At 29.9% G+C, this 17,666-nt stretch overlaps 1 protein-coding gene across 3 annotated transcripts in view; it reads right to left on the bottom strand.

The window, feature by feature from the left end:
* The window catches only part of LOC113374045 (CUGBP Elav-like family member 4), a 653,992-nt gene that overhangs the window by 121,970 nt on the left and 514,356 nt on the right, over positions 1–17,666 (bottom strand). For 2 of the 3 annotated variants that reach the window (XM_026614297.1, XM_026614298.1), the window contains one exon: positions 7,189–7,314. In XM_026614297.1, the coding sequence (XP_026470082.1) occupies positions 7,189–7,314 (126 nt within the window). Of the gene's footprint in view, positions 1–7,188; positions 7,315–14,702; positions 14,794–17,666 lie in introns of those variants that run through there. The other variant, XM_026614299.1, reaches the window with a different exon arrangement.

The raw sequence follows: 17,666 nt of genomic DNA, 5'->3' as shown, positions 1-17,666 counted from the left end.
TCTATTTAACAAGTACAATTCTTATTTGATTTCTACACATATTTTTTTCATAAATTCTAAGTCATTGACAGGATTTGATCCGAAGATCCCTGTCATGTGAATCGAACACGCTACCAAAGAGCTATGCTCGCCACAAGTATTTTCTTATAATTTATTTTTGAAATTCAAGCTGCCCATGATACGAAGACATTGATTTACATTCAATAAGTATATTGACGTTTAGTGTTTGGTTTGTTTTTGGAAGCCAACCCAATAGTTGTTCTATCCTAGTTGTGTTGTGTAAATTTGTTGACTTCAGTTTTTATATGCAGTTATGCCTACGAAATGCAATTTTTACTTGAGATCTTTAACCCGAATTGGAAATTTGATATCAAGCTGCCTGATATCGAGCTGAAAAAGGTTGTGATCGAAACCGGGACTAGTGTATGCTAGGCACAATAGAGTTCTAATACAGTTTTATTCTCACATTTATATTGAAATTATGTAAAAAAATTGTGCTTTTCTTTGTAATATATGTCCAAAGATAATAATAAACAATATTATGAATTAACAAAATGAACCAATTTGAAGCAGGTTCAGTACGCTTCAAAATTGCTTAAAAAAGGTTTTGACTAGAAAAAAATATGTATACAATAATTTGATATTTAAATAATTAATAGTAAAATACTATGAACAAAAAGCACTATATTCTGTAAAGAATGAAATAAGAATCAATAAATAAGATTAATGACGTGAGAGACCTAAGAACCTGTCCGGACCCATATTCATTTACCCCTTAATTGCAATAAGTAATTCACCAATTTATATAAATAATTTATTTAATTTAAATTCGCATCAGTATGTTCCCAGTGCGAGGGTGCGTTGTATATATCTCCGGCCCGGTCCCATAGGTAGACTATCCCCCTATCCCCCTTAGGTAGAGTTCGCACTATAAGAAGCACTGGGGGTAAACAAGAACTCTTGGGGACGTTGTGTGATTGTACGAATGGGATAAATATATTCGGCCTGGAGGCCCTTTGGCATTGATCTGAAAGTATAACTGTGTTCTACAGACTCGTGTTCCATTGTTGTGGGGCTCGGCAAAAATGAATTTAGGGGTTGTTTCAGTGATTCACTGCGAAATGTTGCAGGTATTTGGTGGATAGGAGAATAAGAGAAGACTATGTAGTTTCATTGTATTAGATACTACTGGTGAATGAAGTAGATGTAAATCAATAACTACAGAATTAATCCAGCAACTTTGAGTCTTTGTCACAATTTACAAAGTTAACTGTGATAAACGAATATACTTGCTATGAAAAAGTGCCAGCATTTTTTGTAAACTGAAACAAAACTTTACAAAATCGAAAACCCCATATTTATATTTATGAGCTTAATAGTACTTCTGAAATTAAAACCCATAAACTGAATTCACAAATTATTAAACTTTCAAAATTTCGACCAACTCTGTATATCCAACCCACGTATATGCCTGTACTTTTTCATTTCATATTGTCTACGAGTTTATTTTGAAAAATACAAGCCAGTATTTTCAACCAAAAATATTTAAACGCATCATTGAATATTCAGGAATAAATTTGCAACAAAACATTGAAGTTTATTTCAGCTTTCGAAGCGTATAATGTGCAAAACGTTGTGTTATGATTGTGTTTTACAAAATATACAAGCTATTGTTTTTTCAATATTATTTTCGTGCATATGATGTTTATGTAGTAATTCGTTTATCTACTGTTTGAAGAACAATATTATGAAAAGCGATACTAGATGTAATATGTTATTTTAAATGGTATGAATTATTCATGAAATTTATATGTTTATAGAAATAGACAAAACAATTTATATATGAAATCTGGTCGTTTTTAAAATTATACAAATACCAAGTTATATTATTCAAAGCATCATTATGGAACTCTATATTATGTTCACAAGGCTTTTTTGACTGGAAATGATATCATATTATTATTTTTTACATAATAAAACAAAATATATTCTAAAATACTTACTACTTTTAATTTGTATATATAGAAACATTCATTTTTAATTTTGTTTATATAAAAAACAACAACTAGATGTTACTGATGCTGGGGTAACATCTGTTGCAAGAAATTTAAAATAGGCATGTTCTACATTATACAAAATGTAAGATATTGGTAAAATTTTGGTTAGCTTTTTTGCTTAATTTCACAAAATGAGTAAAAACTGTAAATATAACATTTGTATAAACCAAATAAAAAAATGATAAAGATGGAGTTAAGTTTGTACACAAAAAGTAAAAGTTGGTTTAAAATAGATATTACAATGAAAAATAATAAATTAATCGTATAGGTACAATTTTAATTTAATACTTTATCTAATAATTAATATTATTGTGATATTAGATTTAAATTATTTATATATTTATTAGCAATATTATTATTTGTAAATTGATTGAACTGATTGCGGGTTAGATGCAAGAAGAGAAACATTAAGATAATGGAAAGATGTTCAAAATAATTTAATTTTATCTTTATCATTGCGGATGAAGGTTTGAAAATTTGAAGAAATGCATATAAAAATACAGATAGTGATTAAATATTAATATGTAACAAAAATTATTTTGTGGCCCTTAACGAATTTTCAAATGCAAGCCAAATTTAATAAAAAACTTAAGTCGCATCATAAATGATTATAAAAATGCTATGGTAAAGCTATGTTAGAGATCTATCTTCATATGAGTTGGTAGTAACAAACTGTTAAAAAGCTATGTATTTGCTGTACGATCAGACGTTAACTTAGAGGCCAATAAACTTTCAATTATCTGTGTGCAATTACGTAAAAATTATCAAAAAATGCAGTAACAAATAACAATATTTTTTTATTTTTTTTTATTTTTTTTAACAGCAATCAGAACCTTACGTCTTATGAGCTGTTGGGCTGAAACTTCTCCTTCCTTCGTATTTTTAGATGGTAACCCAATGGTTAATCCATCCATATTTGATGATTTTTGTTATTAGAATTAATCTAATAGAACTGACTTTTTATTGGTGCAGCAATGCCGAGTAAGGGCTATTTTCACTTGGAAACATATTGCTATCTATATTTTCAAGTGAAAGTTGTTGTCACTGCTGCCTGACAACAGGCTGCTCGAAGTGGGTATCGAACCCGGGACCTCTGAAACAACTCCCGTCGCTCTTATCCGCTTACCTACGGGCGAGCCCAAATAACAATATTGACAATATTTTTAAATTTTTTTTAAATAAATATTTTAATAAAAATATTTTGATAAGAAATGCGAAACTATAAGCATGTTTCGGTCAAACAACCTTAACAGTATATGTAAATATTTGTACAACTAAAAATGTACCAAAACCGAATTACACTCACGTACATAATTCCAACTTACTCGTGGTTGTTAATCTAATCTAAATCCGTCAGTATTGAAATAACTAATATCAGGTGATAAGCGAACGGCAAGCGCCAAGGTGTCGCCTCCCTTGTCGTCGTCGTAATACTCGAATGTAACAATTACGGTCCCATATGGCCGATGCCGATATGATAAAGCGATTGCCCGTGAAGAAATCAATAATGCAAGAGAGAGCGATATTGATTTTACAAAACGCGGGACCTGGCGTCACTCTCCTTATCAGTCAAAACCATACGGGAACATCGAAGGGAGCTAATAGTCAGACAGCTGGAGGAAATTTTACTCATCGGAAACAAATTAATATTTAGAAAAATATGTTTTTATAAGAAATTATAGGTCATTTGCTACAGCTTTTAGAGTTTTGTGACCCTTGCATTATTTTTATGCTGGATACACTTGGCATGCTCTAAATAACAAGTCCAGTGAAATGTTCACAAGTTGGATGATTCTTAAATAAAACTTTTAATTTTTTTTTAGCAAAAAATTCTAGCACACAATTACTCAGCTAAACACAATTTCAGATAATTTACTCTTTCACTACAAACTTCACCTGTAGGCGACATCCGCTTGACGAACATAGATGACATTCAGTATGTCATTTTTTATCACGTTACATAATAGAAAATTATAATTTTTTATTGTAATATTTTGGAATTTAATGTTATATTTTAAATTTTAAATTTCATTTTTATTAATCCTTTTTTTATTTTTTCTTAAATATTTAGTGTGACCATAGAAAATGATTAATTTATAAAAAACGACACTTATGCCCATCATTGTAATCAAAAGCAATATTTTTCAAATGTTAGTAAATTATTAAATTTTAAAACTAAAATTAGATATATCTGCACAACTAAACATTATTTGTTTATAAAATGATTTATATCTATGTGTTTTTTAAAATCTTATGTTCAAAGTTTAATTGAAAACTATATTTTTCACCGTAAGAATTTAAAAACAAAAATAATATAAGAATAATAATTAGTAATATAGAAAATTCATAGAAAATATACATATATGAATTTAATATATATAATTAAACTAAGCTGCATTGTATCTACAGGATTTCAAGATACTGCACATGTATTCAGAATGAAAATTATTCATCTTTATTATTAAAAGTTATAAACAAAACGGAATTTTGAGTTTATTATCATGAAAAAATACTTAATTATTTAATAATATTGAACAACAATTAATTAAATAGATCTACTATATATAATTAACGCACATAATAAAAATATTTAGTAATTATTATGAAATCACTATGCTGAACTGAAAATTATTCATTTTTAAGAAAAATTATAAACAAAACGCCATTTTGAGTTTATTATCATGAAAAAATATTTAATTATTTAATAATATTTAACAACAATTAATTAAATAGATTTACTATATACAATCAACACCTCTAATAAAAATATTTAGTAATTATTATGAAATTATTATGCTAGAAAGGTAAAAATAGGTTACATAGTGGTAAACTTAATTGTTTTTTTTTTTAAATTAAAATTAATTTTTAATCATAAATTGATTTAGTATTTAAAACTTTGAACGTAAAATTTATTGCTATTTCGATCAATACTAATATCAAAATTTTTATTTGTTTTTGCATTTTAATTATACTGGTAGCTGTTTAATTAATCAACGCATATTAGTTTCGTGATTTCTACTATTTCTACGACGTAATTTTATAATGCTATTGCGTGAAACTTATAATGCTATTGCAATCAATATTAATATTGAAATTTATATTTGTTTTTGTATTTGTATTTGAATTCGTATTTGTATTTATATATTTGCCTTTATTTTTCAAAATTATAAGTCAAGATTGGAGAACCATCCAAATGAACTAGCAAAGGACCTACTTTCTGCGAACACTGTCAAGAGACTAAGAAGATTAGATCCATTAGACTTAGTATAGTTATATATTTAGTATAGTGCTTGTTATTATTGTCACATATTTATATTCAATATACTAACTTGAAATACTACCAATGGGTAGTATTTTAAAAACTTATTTAATAACTAATCACAACAATTACTGAATGCCTTCTCAGGCAGTTGTAGTTTAGATGGAAATAAAAAAAAAAATTAAAAATTAAAAACTTCAGCATTTTTGACTCAGAGCTCCCACTAATTATTTCTATGATACCATCTGCAAAGAGTCAGGGGCGAATTTTCAATTAGTTAAGTGTGCCCGTCCAGAACGCTCGCGAAGCATGTGCGTTCGTTTTCATGCACACTACACCTCTATCTATCCATAGCATGATTGAATAACGCAATATATTTATATGCTGATGGATCAGAAGTCGTTATCAGGTATACCTTACACAGTTGACATTTTTATGTTTGTCGGCACTATTGTTAATTGAAAAATTCGGAATGGATATGACATAAAATGTAAAAATCAGATTCGAGAGAAATTTGAATAATGATGACGAAAATATGGAATTCGGTTATGGGTTGGAATAGAACATAAGCTTTGTGCACTGCAATGTAAAGGAATATTTCAATCCTTTTTAAAGAAATAAAAAAAAAATAAAATCAAGAAGGATTGACTATCATAGAATTTCTGTGAATTCTAGAAGCATTGTTTAAAACCTTTTTCAAAATTTCTTGCAATGGTCAGAAGATTATTTATACTTAAGGTCATTTTTTCTACAATTTTACTTGCACATTTTAGAACAGGTGTAAAAAAACTCTTCATTCAACCCTTAGAAATTACTTATTAAAAAAAAAAACAATAAAATTATAATTCTGGTTCGATTCGTTACCCGATTTACATTTCCCAGAACATTAGTAAAGCGAGTGCAATACAAGAACTTTTCCAAGATTTCTTTATCATTTGTGACAATGACTTTTCAACTAAAAACATAGAGCAATTTCTGGGTGATAAAAAAATCCTTAACTGACATGCGCAAGGAGGAAATGAGAATATTTCAGATGAATGCCGTGATACTTTTTGATGATTCGTTACACGAAATTGGAAAGTTACAGCTCGAAGGCATACTTTGTGAAGTATGTTTCTGACAAGTTCGAAATTACATTCGCTGTCGATAAAAATATGTATGAAGCGAAACACTTCGGCGCCTTGTTGCAAGTGGATTTATATTGAAAATCGTCTGTAAATCGTTTCAACAACTTGGGAAATACTGGACAAACTTATTATTTAGAGACAGATAATGATCTATTACTTGTAAAGCAATTTTCTTATAGTATGCTACTTGTCGAAAAGCTTTGTGTATGGTGTTTTATCTAGATCTAGAGTTTTATACAAAACTAAACTAAAACCTCTAAACTGCACATAAATTAAATTTAACTTTAGTTTAAGATGCACCAAATACATAGCTTTTGGACAATTTTGTGACTCCTTAACATAAAAAAACAGAAACATTATATATCTACTCACCCAAATTGACAACGGTAGAATGCCACTTACACCTAGTTTATTTGCAAGAAGAAGAGCAAATGGAACTAATTAGGAGGAAAGTAAAATTAAAAGAGAGAATCATAGCATTCTATATCCTCCCCCCATAAAGTTATCCAAAACGGCGCTTTCCGCGAAGAGAAGAAGCAAGGGATAAGCGGAGGTTTTAGTCGGTATTATACCCAATCAGTATTGACCCCAACATACGCAGTCAAAAGACCTAGTCTGGGAACGTATAAACGCTTTTCCTTCGCTATACAAAAGACAACTAGTTTGTTTGTAAAACTGGCACACTCGTGTCATGAAAACTAGTTTATACTACTAAAAATATGATATATTATGGTTCTACTCTTACCTTTGCTGGTTCCGTCAGGACCTCGCAGTATCGTGCACTCCTCTATAGTTCCGAACGGCGCGAATAACTGGCGAACATCCTCTTCGGTCTGTTGCTTGCTGAGCATACCAACAAACAGCTTGCGGTCTGCATTACGTGGAAGAAAACAGACAAATTATTAGACAAATCGATTAAATTCGAAGTCGATGGCGACAGAAGCCATTGAAAAGCGTTTTGTGATAGGACGGCATAATACGGGATAAAATTCTGGATGAGGAAGCGCCAGGACGGGACGGCGAGTGCTGATGATTAGTATTGAGTGGACTAGATTGTTGACTATTTGCCAAAACAAGACAATCGAACTGATTTCATTCTCGATTGTATATAAAATATGGTTCTAAATTTTTCATCAGTTATAATGAACTTTAGCGATCTGTGTCTTTTACCAGGATCTTACTAAAATTATTCACTCATGCGAAAGAACTTTTATGAATTTTAGTAAAACTTATGAAAATTAAACAGCCCATAGATTTCTTATAGAAAAGTAAAAGCATCTTAGTGGAGTTCTTCTACCACGCCATATTTGATCCGTGAATTAAATTGTATCAAAGTTATATCCCAATGTTCTATAAAATCACCTGTTCTGATTGCCAGGTGAATTATATAAATATATATATATATATATATATATATATATATATCATTATTTATTTTATATAATATAAATAGGTTCGAATTTATTTATAATATAAGCCAAGGCAGAACGGTTTTTCTTCGCTATCCGAGTTACACGAACTTTTCCAAGAACGTATGTACCGTATTAAGTTGGATATATTTCTGCACTATATCTTGCTAAAAGGAAAATGTATCCACTGTACTGACGTTAACGCTACTAAATGTATGCTTTTTATTTATAGATGGGGTAGGGGAGCACTAGTAAATTATTACGAATTGCTGCAGTTAAACACACCAAAAGATTGATATGGTAATTGTTTTAGCCGGGAAAAGATCGAGTATAAAGGATAATATGATTCACAACTATTTTGAAAACTATGAACTATCTTACACCGTATAATATTATTATAAATTCATAATTAACTAAATCACCTTTTACAACCACATCAATAATTCCTAGATTATCAACCATAATCTTATTAATTGTTTTTAACTTGCCTCGTGTAATTCATATGGACAATTAATGTTCCTAGTGTAATTATTTGATGCGTGCATACAACCATTACTATTATCTAATTACTTTAATGATATCGTGCAGATACATAATTAATGCGTTCAAATAAAACCAAGCGGCGGCAAAAAGCGTGGGCATCGGCAGAAAAACAGAACTGACGGACGAACGTATTAAATTAAAGCCTGCTTCAGTTAGTTATACAACAGAGCTTTCATTATATTTTCAGAAGGCCTAACGAGATGTATTTAATGAAAAACATTATCTAAATTGCGATATAATTTCATGCATTAGTTGATTCGTATGAGGTGTATCATGAATTTACTAATGACTGTTTAAGAAATATTTTCATATAACACCAGAACTAAAGTTGAAGTATCAATATTTGATTTATTTGGGACAAACATGTCACCGTTATTATATATACAAAATGTGTTGAATATATTCACTATACTTCATACATTTAGATGCCAATTCTCAAATAAAATAGCTACGTTATCTTACTGGTCCCTTATGTTGAGTAATCGTACGAGTTGTCGTGTTTTTGCGATTTGATACAAACAAGTTATAGTCTATTTATGATCAACATCGTACAAAAAATTCATAAAAATCTACCTTCAGTGTCCTACGATACCACAAAATATTCTGAATATTTATTTTCTATTACACGACGTCGTCTTTGGGAAAGCTGCGCGTCATCTAAACTTTCCCCGAAATGAATTATAAAATAATGAACTAGCTCTTACAGACGCTTCGTATCTTCGAGGCAAAAAACGATCGATGATAAAACGTAGCTCGACGGTCCGTCAATTTCGCTTTCCCTTCCCTCTATATTTTGAATTTTTTATTAATATCCGAGGGCGACAGGGCTACCTACTTCGGAACGTACTCTTTCCGTTCTTATATAGGTGCTTCGGGGGCGCGATGACAAATTCATAAATAATTCCGAGCAGCAAAAACCGAAACATGCATAACGCGGGCGGCTTTTAAAAGCTCCTCCGTCGGCCGGATTGAAGGGAGGCAATTCTGGCAGTTGCTTGAATTTTAAAGAAGAGAATTATTTAAGATATAATGAAGAACTAGAAAAAACTAAGATCAAAGGCATTCAATATTCAATGCATATATCGCACTGAATCGTATCATATTCAATATGATAAAAGCAATGAATATTGTAGATGGTTAAGAATACATCACTGGGTCATGTCTTACTTGATATTTTACGCTACTAAAAAGATTAGAAAATTATTCAACCCAAACATATTAACTTGGATCATTTCTTTATATTAAACGGTTTATCAAATTTATTTGGTTTTAAAGAAAATCGTCTCGTTGGCGCAGTTTTTGATACAAATCCGTTTCCCTTGAATTAACCCTTTCAAAGTGTCGCTGCTATAGCTTGATATTAAGACTTCTTGATATGTATTAAACAATTAAAAATTACGCTTCTCATAAGTAAAAATTGAAATAAAAGACTAGAATTCTCGATAGTTTATCTCATAGTAATAAATCTGTAGTCAAAAACAAACACAACACGTCGTCCATGAACGATATTCGTATACATAGGTAGTCGCTACAGTGGATCTCGTCCATGAACTCGCAAATTGATTAATTTTAATAGCATAAATTATTTGAAAAACGCCCTATTCATTGTTAAAACTAATCCTTTAATTTTCAAACGCCTTCAACTAAGATTTTCTATTAATGCCCCCCGATGCAGAAAATAAGATTAAAATTACACCATGAAAGTTATTCGGAATTAGAAAATCATAGTCCGTGAACAATCTTGCAACAAACGCAAACGCAATCCTGCTTAATTTCTGTTGTAGAACTTGGTTCTGGCCAAAACTGACCTATTTGCTGACCGCGATGCAAACAAAGCCATTAACGTTAACATGTAAACGTCTCTGAGCAAAGTGGGATGGTTTTACGTCTGACAGCGACTTATAGAACTAGACTCACCCTCCAGGGCGATGGGGAGCCCGGACCGCCGAAAATACACCCGACCCGTGTTCCTCTGCGGATAATAGACCAAAGCAATTTGGTAAAATGTTCTCGAAACTTCTACCTTGATAACTCGACGCAAACTACTTACTAGAGTTCGTATACATGTTCGCGGGTGTATATTGTCGTGGTCTGCTGGAACTAGGGCTGTCAAGGAGAATGGATAAAAAATAAAAAAAAAATCTTATCTTTAATACCCCATTCCTAGTCCTAATCATTATCGAATTCTCACTATAAAACTAAATATTTAGCTATAATCATTGGACTTGCAACTTGTTTGAAAGCAACTTGTTTTATATTATAGTTGCGTTAGAACTTGTCAACACACTATAGTACTTTTTTTTTCAAAAAGGAGCATTTTAAAGTCGATCAATTATGAAAATTTTAAATTTATGTTTGTGACCTTAGAAATGTTATGCGGGGTTGGAGTACCAAAATATAAATAAACAAAGCTAATAAAAATTGACTATAACGACCAAAAGTTTCACCCAACTTTAGGTTGCACTTTAACGCTCATTATTTTCAAACTATAAGGTATAATTTATGTTTGCACAACTTGTTTAATGAATTACCCTCAGATAACTATTGTAACTAAAACGTTAAATTAAAAACATTGCCCAAAATTATTAAAGAAAATGGATGCTAAGTTTTTAATTGAGAATACTAGATCTATTTTCAGCCCTGGTTCGAACAAAGCAAAGCATGCAGCCCGAATGCACATTGATCATATGTATGTGAGAATATCTATAAAGAAAGAGAGTATTACACTTTGGAAGTTATAATTATCACGGAATATCATTAAAGTATCTTTACGAAGTTTTAATTGGTGTTTAAGAATATCACGGTGAAACGATTGTGTCTTCTGCGTCATTGAGAACTGCACGTTAAGTTAAAACTATATGCTCAGAAAATTTGATGATAGCTACAGGCGTTTTGGGAGCAATTATTTAAATGTTCTGTAATTATGAATAATTGCTGTTAATTGTATGCTTATATATTTATAAACATATTTTTGTGGTTCGGTGGTTACTATTATTAGACGATAATTGATATTTTTAGAATTGTGATATATAATTAAGAAAAATCCTGATGAGACTTCTAAAGCAAAAATTACTAGAAGCACTAATCAATTTTTATAGCTATTTCTATCTTTGTATATTAAGTATGTAGTTACATGACACAGGTTTGATTAAAACATGATAATCCAAAGTATTTTTCTATTAATTTTAATTAATCATCAGAATATAGATTACACTCCTATTCACCGACACCTAAACAAGTAATTAAATAAACAAAAATTATCAATATTATCAAATTATGAAGACTAGTATAACAATTTACAATATGAGAATAATATTAATATTCACAAAGCTTTTCTATCTATCTCTCACCCACCAATGAACAAGTGTGAATAAAAGCTTCTTGTATTAAAGAACTAATAATATATTTTTATTATTCGGTAAGCGCAAACGTGCGATTTTTATATACATATGCATTTTTACGTCCACAGATATAAAAAATCTAATAAATATCGAACTCTGTGCCATATAATCGTTATTCGCCAGCGCTCCGTAATAATATTGTGATATTATGATGCCGTAATGTGAATTTATGGTTCAGTACGATATATTTGCTTTAGGAGTACTCGTATTCGCTATGAATATTGCTAATATTAACAATAGCCGCATAATTCCTGATTGTGGGATTCATAGGTAAATAATATCATTATGAATACGTTTTCTGAATCATGAAATACGCCAATTACGAATTTACGAACGGTCAAACAGTATTATGTCGCGTGAATAAAATTTATTCATGTATATGATATATTTAACTAAGTTTCCTGCTGCATGGATATTCTGTTTAAATGAATTTAACAGGAATTAATCGTCACTGTTTGAAATTACAGTTGCAGGTTATTTATGATAATAAAGCAAAGAAATATTAAATGCAATTTATGTGCAGCTATATATTAATAGGGATACATTATTAATCATCTAATTATTATTTTTCAATGTATGAATATATAATAGCTTTTTGTTCATAATACATGTACTCGATAATGAGGCTAAATTATTTGAATGATTGATTAAAAACTTATGCCTTTGTTGCAATATTATTACAACTATTACGCAATGGCTTTGAATAACTGAACTGAATAATATTAATACAATTTGATGCAAAGTATCTTTTAACGCTTATTTTTCACAAAGTATTTTTTATTATTTTCAATTCTCAATGCAAAACCATTATCTATAATACTAAAAAAAACGCATCAAAATAATCTTACCATTTATTTGCAAACGGTATCGCGTTTGACCGAGCAATGATCGCAATAAAAATCGAAATCTATCACAAAAATCGGAACTTAATCGGTCACGCCCAAGAGTTATAGATATCCCGACGACAATAAAAAACATGCTGGAAAAACTTTTCGTGTATATTCATCATTCAATAATTTCCAGCCATATGTTAACATGCATAATAGAACGATTTGGAATGGGAGAAACAAAAAGCCGTCAAAGCAAAAAACAGAGCGAAAACGAGAATCCCCTCGCTGGTAATATTTTAATCACGGCTCTCTCGCGAATACCAGGGCGAGAGGTTCAGGACATGTAGGTATTATGTGGAACATCGGGATGATGATTTTACTTCCATTTTTTTCATTTCCGTTCCGAGTTTTTCATTTCAATGTTTAATTATATTTCATGAACGCGCGATTTCAAGAGCGAAGTCTTTGTGAGAATCTAGTGACCGAAATTCATCTACTTGACAGTTGATTAAAAAAATAAGATGTGGATTTAAAACTTTCAAAGGTTAATATGATTATTTTGTGATTGAATAAAGCTTGTACCAAAGAAAGATTATTTTTATTACTGATGTCCATTGCAAGCAAGTATAACAGTTGGTTCGTTGTTTGTTACAACACTATGGTAGTTTGTTACATCACTAAGGACAAAATGGTAGACAATATGAAACAGTGACCTTATTTGAAAATTGACAAGTATTATTAACAATTCCGTCATTGCATAACATGAGGAAAGCCACAATAAGAAGACTGTCAGATGTTGAGCGTCATTGTCACAGTCTTGTCGTAGCAGTCAGTTCTAACGTGTTTTGCAGCTTTGAGAAGTTTATTTTGAGGGTGTTTTTCTCGTGTTTTTTGGGGATTTATTTATTGATATTTGCAATTAATTCAAGTTACATTTTTTACCAACATGTTCAAACAATTTGTTTAAACCTCACTTTTTCGATATTTATTCTCAAAAATTGTATTGATAAATTTCAAAACATTTAAAACTCTTGCTTGGTTGTACAATAAATTCGTGTTTCGAATTTAGCATGAAAAATATATATGATATAAACAAATTTTGATAATATCTTTCTTTTATTTGAATCTATATTTTATTCGTAATATGTATGTATTTCCTTCCTACACGACACAGATCGCTAAACAAATTTCTTTTTTTTTCTTTTTTTTTCGAAGTGATGCAGATGAATAAAAATAAGTATGTAAAACAGTTAGTAACACGTCTAAAACAAACATTTAGAAGCAGCGTTTTTCAAGCCATGTGTTGCTAAAATGGAACTGCCAATCGGTGGTAATAGAATAAAACTATCACTATCACAAAACACTTAAAATTAAATCAATATAGATATAAAGAAAAAATAAATTTTGTCAGTATAGTTTTAAAAAACGCTGCAATTAAACATATAAAAATAAACGAGCTTTTAAAGTTCACATTAGTCTAAAACTGTAACAATAACGAAAACAATAGTGAATAAAACAAAAGACAAAACCAAAAATTAAAAAAATTAAAATGAAAAAAATATATTGATTATTTGGCTAATGAAACATATTACATATAATATATAATATAAATTTCTTATAAATATAATAAATATATAAATATTAATAAACTACGCCACGCACAACACCCTATTTCACGAACGACACCAGGTTCAAAACAATAGGAGCAATCACCGATCAAGTCGCAAAGTGGTAAATAAACGTCAGATGTCATAAATTATTGGCACGTACCAGATAAATTCAAATTGATCACAGTTTAAAAAATGTTATTTTATTAGAAAAAAACAGTCATGCGAGTAAGAAATAAAAAAATTGATATTTCACTTAATGTGTTTCTATGCTAAACAAGAGTACACATCATCGAAGTATATTAAGTATGCCTATTTTTGGTATTATGAAATAACCAATTTGTTCGCGTTAACTGTAATCTTTTGAATGAATTTATCTTGTTAATTTATGTCTGACGACTATTTTCATATAAATTTATTTGATTTTCCTTTGCAAAATGATCGGCATCGAGGTCAACAATGGTCTTACTTGACCAATGGAGAGAGGAGTGTAGTAGTAGAAGACAAGAAGTTCAGGCTGACGTTGTGGTAGCAAACTCAGCTGTTGGTTTCGGACGGCTAGCTTTTACCGAGCTTTAATCAAGCCGCTTCGTTTCGGTTAGGATTTTGTTTATATTCTATTTTATTGTCTTATCACTGTTAATCCTTCTTTCTTCGTTCTGTAGCGATCGCTCCTCCCGTCTCTTCCTCTTACTCGGCCTTTACTTCCGAGAGCAAACGCTTGTGGACGACTCGACCATTTTGCATTCTGCAAGGCAAAAATATAGGTAGGAACCTAGCGCATAGTCCTCTATCGTCATACAACTCACGACAATCAACAACAACACCGACAACAATTGCCCGCACAGTGCCCGCACGAATTCCCGCCCGATCGCCCGCAAGCCGCGAGAGGCGATCATCTCGAGAGATGAGAAGGTGATTGATTAACGAGAACGACTACGAATGATATGAGAAGTTTTATCGCACGTACAGGGGCTTGGCGGCATTGTTTCAATAATATTTTCTTAAATAATTACACATTTCTTAAATAACATACATATACATATATGAGATATAATGGTTAATAATCCATCTGCAAATAAATTGGTTAAAGGCTTGATGATACTGCTGCAATGAATTTACATCACAATAAATGAAATAATCTGAACCAAATCCAAAAATAATAAACATTACAATAGGCACATGAAGTTTGATTACGATAAAGTTTTTGCAACAATTAGTATTTTTTGTTTATTTTTTTTAATATAAATTCCAACAGATCTCTTACAATGAACTAAAAGTATCACATTCTCGTAAAAAATAATAAAACACATATATATTTCGGGGCGTATTTGTGTAATAATTTTATAAATATGAAAAAGATTTTTTTTAAATAAATTAGTAAATCATTTTAATTATGGTGGGCATTGAACAGAAAAATATTTTGCATCATATACCACGATTTCAAAAAAATAGACTGAAAGATGATGAACAAAATATTTCACATTAAATTCTGTGGAACTTATAGAAAACGTATTTTTTATTTTCTTTCGTATATATAGTTTCACAAATTTTATTTCTATCAAAGTTATAACTCAGTATCAAGTGAAATCTTAATTGCGCACTAAAACATTTTTATAACTCGTTTCATGACAAATATAAGATTAATTTCGAATGTTGAAGAAATAATGTGACGGAATTTCATTTCAAATTTATAAGTATTCAGGTAAAAACACCGTTTTTACATTCAATCAAAATGTATTTATGGAAACCTGCTTCTTGGATTTTTCCTTGTAAGAAAATAAACACCAAAGTTACTATAGACCGATAAATGATTTAAATTTTAATTTTTAAATTATTATTGGTAAATAGACAATATAGTGTTTTTGATATAAACACTTAAGAAATCAATTAGCAACTAATTTTCACGATTCAATATTTTCAATATGAAAGAAACTATTATTAGAGTAACATATCCACTTCCAAAGCCTATATAATAAAAAACATAATTGAACTTCGAATTCACTATAAATTCTCAAATTTATATTCTGATGTGTATTCTTGAAGGATATATACCTGTGGCAATATCTACTTATTCACATTATCTGGCTAGATCGTAAAACATAGAACGAAGACCATTAGTCATAAAAGTCGGCCGGTAAGAAATCTTTGTGAAGCATCACGAGTTATCGCGGCGAATCTCTTCACGAAATTTAGGGCTGGGAGTTAAATAAACTTCTGATCTCATTGCACTTTCTTCCTTCCTCAATTTGAAAGTAATATCTCTATTAATATTCAAGAAGATAATTTTAGCAAGTGTAAAAAATATGATACTAGCATATCATCATAAATATTTAGCAGTGTTTGTAGCAATATAATACTCATCGTAAATCAATATTTATTTATACTGCTTCTACGAATTATTTTTATCTATTCGAGCTTCTTCAATAATAAAATTATTTATTTAATTATTTTAAATAAATAAATACAACGCATATATAAAATTAAGCATTCAATTAGAATATAAACCGTCTAATATCTGCATTCAATAATGCAGATCTTTTATGTGAAAGGCCTTTTCGAATTCTTAAAACAAGTCTTATTAATGACAATTTTCAAAACAGGTTTCATAATAGTTATTATATTTAGAGTGCTTTATATATATATTTTAAGCTTGAAACATATGACGAATAACTGTGAAAGTAAAATTATTGAGTAACTATGAAAGTAAAATTATTGTAATAAAATTTAAACTGAGAACTTGAAAAAGTTTATAAAGAAGTATGAGCAAACCAACATGATTTAAAACATCAGAGAATAGCATATAAAATAAAAATAATATTTTATCAGAAAGGAACTATAGTTCTACTCAAGCGTACTCAAAATTGTCAATAAAGAACTAATCGACTTTAATTAATTTAATTTTTTTTTACCTTTCTGAATTTGTGTATTCCAAATGTACCCATTTGACTTCTGAATAACTTCATGAAATTTTAGCTCAAGGAAATGAAATATGATAGGTTCTTATATTATATTGATGCATTTTATCATCTTGAATTTTATATGTAAAAATATAAAATATTTAATTATTTTTAATTATATTGCTCTATATACTATTTCGAGTTTATGGAACTAAAATAATATTCATTATATTGATTAAAATTATTATTTTTAAAAAGCTAAGTCTGCAGTTGCATCGCCGTTTTGCACTGTAGCTTCTTCTAAAATCTAACATTCAAATGACGTGACTGCCAAATTATCAAATAAAAAAGACCGGTAACATAATATAATTATTTTAACCCAGAATTTCACCCTGAGTCACCAAAATAAAACAAGTTGTGTAACATAAACAATGTATTTATAGCCCTATAGACATTAGAAAACTGTAACTTATTACATCCAATGTCACAAAATTGTCACCTTTCTCAAACAATTGGGCCAACCCTAATACATC

The sequence above is a fragment of the Ctenocephalides felis genome, unplaced genomic scaffold (genome assembly GCF_003426905.1).
Source record: "Ctenocephalides felis isolate EL2017-DRISC unplaced genomic scaffold, ASM342690v1 CF-g0.4_SCAFFOLD_01604, whole genome shotgun sequence".
Taxonomy (NCBI): Eukaryota; Metazoa; Arthropoda; class Insecta; order Siphonaptera; family Pulicidae; genus Ctenocephalides; species Ctenocephalides felis.
Note: the sequence above shows the minus strand (reverse complement) of the source record. Positions and strands in the feature narration are given on the sequence as shown.